Source organism: Tupaia chinensis, unplaced genomic scaffold (assembly GCF_000334495.1).
Source record: "Tupaia chinensis unplaced genomic scaffold, TupChi_1.0 Scaffold000101_1, whole genome shotgun sequence".
NCBI lineage: Eukaryota > Metazoa > Chordata > Mammalia > Scandentia > Tupaiidae > Tupaia > Tupaia belangeri.
Genome location: NW_006159565.1, coordinates 6,483,488 through 6,492,757, shown reverse-complemented (window position 1 = coordinate 6,492,757; position 9,270 = coordinate 6,483,488). Strand labels below are relative to the sequence as shown.

At 35.3% G+C, this 9,270-nt stretch overlaps 1 protein-coding gene across 1 annotated transcript in view; it reads left to right on the top strand.

Annotated features, from left to right (window-relative positions):
• Positions 1 to 9,270, top strand: part of LOC102484555 (mono-ADP ribosylhydrolase 2) — a 1,480,331-nt gene that overhangs the window by 1,412,058 nt on the left and 59,003 nt on the right. The window contains exon 6 of the mRNA XM_006143678.3: positions 7,697 to 7,818. Coding sequence (XP_006143740.1) covers positions 7,697 to 7,818 — 122 coding nt within the window. The remainder of the gene's footprint in view (positions 1 to 7,696; positions 7,819 to 9,270) is intronic.

Here is a 9,270-nt window from a genome sequence, read left to right as displayed (position 1 = left end):
AAGTGGTATTTCATTGTGGTTTTGATTTACATCTCCCTTATGATAAAGGATGTTGAGCATTTTTTCATCTCCTTTTCATTTGTTCATCTATCTTTTTTAGAGAGTCATCTTTTCATCTCACTTCCCATATTTTAATTGGATTATTATTTTTATTTTTATTATTGTTTCCTTTTTCAGGTAAGCTGCGTGAGTTCCCTGTATATGCTTGTTATTGATCCCTTATCTGAGGCATGGTTTGCAAATATATTCTCCCATTTTGAGGGTTGCCTTTTCATTTTAATCATTGTTTATTTTCCCATGCAGAAGCTTTTTAAACCAGAAGTAGCTCCATTTGTTTATTTTGAGGATTATTTCATGTGCATTTGGGGGAGGGGTCTTATTTAAAAAGTCTTAGACAACTCTGATATTCCAAAAGTTTCTTCTGTGTTTCCCACCAGTAGTTTTATAGTTTGAGGTTTTATGTTTAGATCTTTAATCCATTTTAAGTTTATTTTTGTTAATGGTGAGAGATAGAGGTCTAGTTTACATTTTCTGCTAGTGGATATCCAGTTTTTCCAGAACCATTTGCTGATTTTATTTTCCCACTGGGTTAACTTGTGTCTTTTGTTGAAAATCAGTTGGCTCTATGTCTTGGGGTTTATTTCTGGGTTCTCTATCCTGTTTCATTGACCTGCATACATGTTTTTGTGCCAGTATCATTTGATTTTGATTACCACAGCTTTGTAATATATTTTGTGGTCCGAGAGTGAAATACCCCCTATTTTTTTTTTTTTTTTTGGTGGGGGACAGTATTGATTGACAATATAGCGTCTTTATGACTCCAGACAAATATTATGATTGTTCTTTTCAACTTCTGTAAAGAATATCCCTGATAATGTGCTTGAGATTGCTTTAAATTTATAAATTAATTTTGGGAGAATTGACATTTTGATTACATTAATTCTTCCAATCCAGCTATATGGAATGCCTTTCTACTTTTTTGTGTGTCATTTTCAATTTCTTTTATAAGTTTTTCACAGTTTTCCTTGTAGAGGTCTTTTACTTCTTGGTTAGGTTTATTCTTATGTATCTTATATGTATATTCATGTAGCTATTGTAAATGGGATTGCTTTCTTCAATTCTACCTCAGTCTGTTAATTATTGGTGCATAGTAATGCTATAGGTTTTCATTTGTTCACTTTTGCATCCTGCCATGTTTCTGTATTTATTTATTACCTTTAGGATTTTTAAAATTCTTTTGTATTTTTTGGATTCTTTTGTATTTTCTCTCTATATATAATCATGCAATCAATAAACAGAGATAATTTCACTTCTTTTCCTATTTGAATGCCTTTTAGTTTATTCTCTTGTATAATTGTATTGACTAGGACTTCTAGTGATATATTGAAAAGGAGTAGAGGGATCAGCAGATGGTGTAATGGTTATGTCACTGGACTCCCACGTAGTTGACCGCAGTTTGAGTCCAAGACCCAGTGGCTTAAAACTCATGCCGGTGCATGTGCATGCATGACCAAAATCCCGAGAAGAGAACAGAGGAGAAGAGATTGTGGCATGTCATTCCCTCTGGGGGCTGATTTCTCGCTTTTTGTTTCTCTGTTTTTCTTTGTCTCTTTAGTGAGTGCATGTCATCCTATAGCAAAAACTTCTCTACCAAAAAAAAAAAAAAAAAAAAAAAAAAAAAAAAAAAAAAAAAAAAAAAAAAAAAAAGAAGAAGAAGAAAAGGAGTGGAAAGTGGACAGCCTTGTCTTGTTTCAGTATGATTTCAGCTATGGGTTTTTCTTATACAGCTTTTATTGTTTTGAAAATGTTTCTTTTATGCTGATTTTGCCGAGAGTCTTAATCCTGAAGAGATGTTTCATTTTATCAAATGCTTTTACTGCATTGATTGATATGATCGTATGTTTTTTTATCTTTCTTTCATTTAATATGATGTGTTAATTTATTGTTTTGCATATGTTGAGCCACCCTTGAATCCCTGGAATAACACCTACCTGGTTGTGGAGCATAATCTTTTTAATGTGTTGTTGGATATGATTTGCTAGTATCTTATTGAAAACTTTTACATCTGTATTCATCAGGGATATTGGTCTGTAGATTTCTTTTCAATGCCCTTATTAGATTCTTCACCTCTGGAATACCAATTATTAGGATGTTTGGGCATTTAATGGTATCTAAATAGTATTTCCTGTGTGTTATCCTCATTTAAAATTTTTTAAAAAAATTATTTTCAGTGGTTTTGTCTAAGTAAGAGATTTTGTCTTCTAGATCAGTGATTTAGTCTTCTGCAAGGTCTAATCTTCTACTAGTACTTTTGAGGGAGGTTTTGATTTTCTGTTTTACAGTCTTCATCTCTACAAGTTCTCTTCGATTTTTTTTATGGTGTCTATCTCATCCTTCAAGTCGTAGAAAGACTTCCTCATCTTCTGGAGTTGGTTATCTTCTCTTGTATCTCATTTAGTTGTCACTATGAATATTCTGAATTATTTTTGAGAGATATTATAGGTTACATATACTTACCAAGGAAACAGAGAGAGACAAAGTCACAGAAAGCTAGAAATCACCCCAAAAGGGGTTTGCCATGCCACAATCCCTTCTCCTCCATTCTCCTCTCAGGATTTTGGGTACACATGCACACACACCCTGTGTGAGTTTTAAACTGCTAGGTCTGGGACTCAAACCATGATCGACTGTATGGTAGCCCAGCAACATAGCCATTATAACATCTGCTGGTCTCATATTCTGAATTCTTTTTCTAAAATTTCTGTGAGTTCTATTTTCCTGTCTTTGGATAATGAGGAGTTGTTCCGTTCCCTTGAGGGAGAGATATTTTCTTGTTTTCTTATATTTCTTGTGCCTCTGTGCTGGGTTTTGATCATCTGATAGATTATATACTTCTTCCTAGTTTCTTGAAGTTGATTCTGTAGTGTCGGGGGAAGAAGAGCTCTACTTCTCAGATGTGTTCTTGGGAGAGGGTATCATCTTCCAATCAAAGAAAGATGTATATAGCCAGCGTTAGGTGTTGGTTTCTTTTCCAATCTCTCAGAATCAGGTGCACCTGGAACTGCACTAGAGAGATTCAACTAAAGGAAGACAGAGAAGTCATATAGAACGCATAACTGTTCAGGAAACTGTGAAATTTCAAAGTACACCTGGGCAGGTAAAACACAGTGGAAAGGGAGCATAGTTGGAGGGGAGGATTCAAAACTTACCTGGGCAGGCGAAACACAGTAGAAGTCTCAGGCATGGTCCTTCTGTGCTTACTCTCTCGCTGTTGCTGACTTCTGCACCATAAGGGCTTATGGCCTCTAACTTGCTTTCAGTCCATAATTTAAAAGCTATTATTGTGGGGGCTGGCAGGTGACAAGGTGACTGGGGACTGGACTCCCACATAGCTGACTGTGGTTTGAGTTCTGAACCTAACAGCTTGCTTTCTCACTTTCTCTTTCTCTTTCTGTCTCTCTCTCATCAAATTAAAAAAAGTAATAAATAAAATAAAGCAAATAAATCATTTTTAAAAAGAAAAGAAAAACCTACTGTTGTGAAAGACTAGTATATGAATATATTATAATTTTTTGATTGCTGGTGGGCATGTGTACTCACCAGAGAGAGACAGAGAAAGCCCCCACCCACAATGGGATCTGATCATGCCATAATTCCCTCTCCATATCTCCATGTCTCCATTCCATTGAGATTTTCAACAGGTATGTATATATGTCCAGAGTGTTTTTCAAGCTGCCAGGCTGGGATTCAAACCATGGTTGGCCATGTGGGATCTAGTTCCCTTAACACTACACTATGGGGCCAGCTTTATGGTATTTTTTTCTTTTAAAGCCAAGAAGAATCTTCATAGTCAAAAAGATTGTGAACCACTTAATCATATTTAAAATCTCTTTTAACTGCTCAGGTAACTGTTTGTACTATGTGCATCTTCATTATAAGGTTAAATAATAATAATACCACCAAACAAAGAAGAGATAACAAAATTTATTTAAGCAGTTGATTTAACAAAGAAGGAAACTAAGAGAGGGATCAATAAAATGATGGAGCCCTCTGAGGCAATCAAAGACTCAGGGATGGAGTTGAACTTAGAAGGCAGGCATCCTGTCTGCATTTTATAACAGAGAAAAGAGGAACCCAGTGTTGAGTAATTGCTCTTAAGTATTACAAACAATTAAAATAATGAAGGAAATTTCCTTTTGAACCTCACATTGATTCACCTCCAGCTTTGTAGATCTGAGAGGTCGTTGCTTTGGTCAATAATAACACTTGATCTTGGATGCTGAAAATTTAATATAGAGCATAGAATAGAGAAAATCAATATTTTGATGTTGAGGAGGGTCATTTATTGGCTGTTCATCCTTTTATCCTTTAAGTGAAATGTAGAACTGAAGAAATACAGGAATAATATTTCATAAGTTGCATTTATATTATGTAGACAATGATGGCTAAGGGGAAAAATGTTTTTTATTATGTCAATTTCCTGAGTTTATAGGCTCCTCCCCTCTTCCCATTAATGCCTAGGTCTTCTCTTTACTTTGCCTAAGTAGTCACATATTTTTAAACCTCTCCAGAAAGCTCTTGTACCCATCAGAGACAGAGAGAGGGGAGAGAGAGAGAAGGCGAAAGCACCTCCCAGTAAGACGTGGTCACTCCACAGTCTCTTTTAGATTTCTCCATCCTATCAGGGTTTGGGGCATGCATGCTTGGTATGGTTTTCAAGCCACTGGGGCCAGAATTTGAACTATGTTCAGTCATGTGGGATCTGGCTTCCTTAATCACTAGGCTAGGAGGCTGGCCCTAGACACATCTTTTACAATCTCAATTAAGAGACACTTAATCTTGATCTAAGAGACACTTAATCTTGATATAAATGATATGTTATGGGGCCAGCAGGTGGTGTGGCAGTTAAAGGTGCTGGACTCCCATATGACCAACCACAGTTCAAATCCCAGACCTGGTGGCTGGTGGCTTGCTTTCTCCTTTTTCCTCTCTCTGATCAAACCAGAAAATAAGAGTCATAATCATAAAGATAAATAAAATAATTCTTTTAAAAATATACATACACATATATATTTGTATATATATATGTGTGTGTGTGTGTGTGTGTGTGTGTGTGTATGTATAAAAAAAGCTGGAGAAGAACTATATATATATATATAGTTCTTCTCCAGGTTTTTTTCCCATTAGTATTTATTTAAATATTTAGAATACCATAGCTGGATATCAGGCTGACTCCAGAGCACAGGGTTCAGTATGGTACAGAGAAAGCCAGACTCTACACAGCCAACTGTGATTTGAATTCCAGCTCCAACAACTTGAAAAATATGTTAGGCACATGCACATGTGCCCTGGATCCTGATGGGAAGGAGAAATGAGGGAAAAAGGACTGTAGTATGACCAGGCCCCACGGTGGAGGGGGTGGGGGGGGTAGGAGGGTGCTTCCTCTCTGTCTTACTATCTGGTGCATGTTTGTGACCTCTGGCAAAACAAACAAAAACAGAAAACCAAAAAGAAAAAAGGATATCATAGTTGGGTACAAACAAGAAGGAAGATAAAGCTAGGCACGATCTCGCTCTATGTATTCCAGCATTCATTTAAAAACAGAAAGTGAGCCAGCAGGAGGCATGGTGGTTAAAGCAGCTGGATCCCACAGGGTCATCTAATGATCTGAGTCCTAGACCTGGCAGCTTGAAAAACATTCCAGGCATATGCACATGCATGCCCTAAATCCCGAGAGGAAAATAGAGGAGAAGGTTTTGCAGCATGGTTATCTTCCCTGGACAGTGTTTCTCACTTTTTCTCTCTCTCCACTGAGTCAGGTGCCCTATAGCAAATAAATAAATAAATAGATAAATATAAAAGCTAATCAAAAATACATAAAAATTCACTGAATCACGTATAGGACTTCTAGTACTTGAATATATGCGAGTCTTTTTTGTTACTTTTATTATAAGAAATGATATTTTTCTCCATCTGTGTGCTTTTATTTCCCCTAAATACAGCCTAATCTTCCTTTATCCTCCATTTCAATATAGTAGTGTTTCCTACTTTAAAGCCAGATTTACCTGTGAAATGACATCTGTCTGAACTCACTAGTAAAGTTTTTCTACCTATTTAGATCTCATGATGTCATCTTTAATATTGTCTGACAGGGGTTTCAATACTGTTTCAGAATTAATTGTTGAAACCGATGCTGTAAGACTTTTCTCAAATCAAGTAGTAATGTAAACATTTAGCAGGTAAGCCACAAGGACTTTTCTCATACTGATTTATTTGCTGCTATTCAAATTGCATATGCAATTTTAAACTGGACCCTGTATTCTTAATTTTTTTTAAAGTACTCATTCAGTTGTCATTGTTGCTTAAATTAAGGGGTACTGATTAGCCAAACCAAATAATTACATTTCATTATAATATTCCAGCAGTATTAGACTGAATCTGTCTTTCTATTAAAGTTGATTAGTTGTTGTGACTTACATCAATGAGATGAATGAATAATTCAATTCATAGATAAGACTGGGAAGTAGAAGTTATAAGGTATTTTCAAGTCATTTGGATTAAACTGTGGACTTTCCTTTTTTTTTTTTTTTTTGGCTTTACAATGAAGTCAGACCTAGTTCCTTTATTTCTAAATTTAAAAGTTCTATGGGACCAGCCCATGGCAAGATTTTTTAAAGCTGCTGGATTATACATGACTGTGTGTTTCCAGCCCTGGATCTGGTATCTGGTATCTCGAGAAACATGGCAGGCACTTGTGTGTATGCGTGTGTGCCCAAATCCAGAAAGTAGGGAGAAATAAGGAGAAGGGATTAGAATGTGACCATTTCATATGGGGGTAGGGGGATGCTTTCTCATTTTCTCTCCTTCTCTGTCTCTCTCTCTTTAGCAAGCACACATTTTCTCTGGCAAATTAAAATAGAAGGGAAAGAAGGAAGGAAAGAAAAATAAGTTTTATGTATGTGTAGAGATAAAAAGAATAGAAGAATGACTGGTTTTATGTACAAAAAATATCAAAGCTAGGGTTTTTAAACATAGAGATTGAAAAGCAACAATTTGTTTTAAAGTTTTAATACAGGAAATACAAGTCATTAACCTTCTAAAATAAGCATTAACTACTATCTAGCATACCTCATGTGTGTGAAATTGGTAGACTGCACTTTAAAATTGGTAGGAATATTCTGTAATTATTCCTCTTAGAGTTATTACTGATTGTTATACATTCTTGGCATTTTTTTTTCAGAAAACTTCCTCTTCTTTATTATGTACAATGCCTAAAACTTATTGATAAGAAAAGTTATGTCTACCTTTGATTCTGTCTTCTCATCTCAATTAAAGATGCTCATTTTGTAGGCAATCGTGTCCCCATTTATCTCCCACTGAGGAATTGTCTTTTGCAAGGGTGTGAAATATGCTCATTTTAACTTATAATCTGTCTCACTTGCAGCTGACCAATAATGGTGGACCAATTCACCGATAGCGGTTGCTCCTCACAATTATTACCTTCCTGGGAAATTGCCTCCTTCAGGAGACTGTGCTATCTAAAATCTTTCACCAGGAAAGTATTTGCATCATCAGTATTTCTTAGTTTGTCTGTCTCCAGGCTCCAACACCAATATCTAAAATAAATAAAGGGCCAATTATGTGAAAAGTGAAAAATGCATTGCTTATTCTGTTTTCCTTTCTTTTGCATTTACAGATGTCATCCATACTGTAGGGCCAATAGCCAGAGGCCATATTAATGGTTCCCACAAGGAAGACCTTGCAAATTGCTATAAATCATCTCTGAAGCTGGTGAAAGAAAATAACATCCGATCAGTTGTAAGTGATCTTGTGTTCTTTATTATTCTTTATTGGCCTTTATGTTTTGGAAATCAGTCTTGTCTAAAAGGAAGTAAGAAAACGTTTCCAAAATTCTAAAAACTAAGTTAAAGGGTGTTAGTAACTTCCATAGCTTATTTAGTTGTCACGACGCTGCTCTTGGCTGTGCCCTAAATATTTGGTAAATTATTCATGATGTCTTAGGACTGAAAGCTATAGAATTCCAGCACTGGAGTCATCTCACCCACTTTCCTCTCTTTATTTTGCTACTTACTTTTCTTTGGAAGAAAGTAAAGGTGGTGGTAGTGGTCAACAGCTTTAAAGAAGTAAAGCAGTCAATACTTAAGACTATTTTGTCTTAGAGGAGAAAGTTTATTATAATATTATATGCTTATTAGATAGAGAGATAGAGAGGTAGATATTATGTTTATGCACATTTAGAACTCAGTTTAATCTCTACTAACATGGATGAGTGCACATGCACAAATATACACATGTAATCTCAGGAGTGACTCATTTGGAGAAATATGTTCTGTGTGTTTTAACCAGAAAGTTGTTATTTTTTTAGTTTTGCTTTACTCTTCCTAAACTAATATTCTGCAGCAGGGCATGCCACATCTCTTTTAAGTTTTATCAATTTAGACAGAGTTCAGAAAATGTGGATCTAATCTATTTCCTTACCAATGGGCTGAAATGAAAGGCATTTTCTTCTGACTAGATTTGAAGGACCTGCTTTTTTTGGCAATATATCCTACCTTTATTGCATCTCAATGACACCAGGGAAATAAAGCTATAGAAAAAATAGACTAGAAATACCCATAGTAAATTAATTGTGCCAAAATCCTTTTCTTTTCCCTCACATAGATTATAACCTTGCAGAAAACATGGGGCAAGAAGATAGTTAAACACTTGACTTCTTAGCACACTAAATAAATCTTAGGGTGCTGAACTCTCATTGCTTGGGAATTTATGAAGTGGTAGTTTTGTTATTTGCATAAAGAAACGTTGAGAATCAGACACATTTTGATAACCCTGTTTGGTTGCTGTACTTTTCGTATGTGATTTAATGATGAAGTGACTTTTTCAATGCAATTGGTGAGTTGTTTTGAAATAAGAAAATGTTTGTGAACCAATTATATAGCTCTTTTAATCTTTGCATAATTATTAATAGAGCTAGATGTTTTATTTCAGTCTTCGATTTGTAAAAGAATTTCTGTTTGCAAATGGGTCAATACTTAAGACTCTATTTTGTCTTAGAGGAGAAAGCTAAGTTCAAAGAGGATGGAGCAAAACAAACTGTGAAACCAGTTGATTAGTTTTGTTCTTTATAGGAAAATAAGGAAAATCAAAACAGATGTGCATGTTCAGGATATAATTAAAATTTTGTCAATATGACTTATTGACTAAAAAAGGCAAGAGGCTGCAGTGCTTGGAAAATAAATGGATATATAT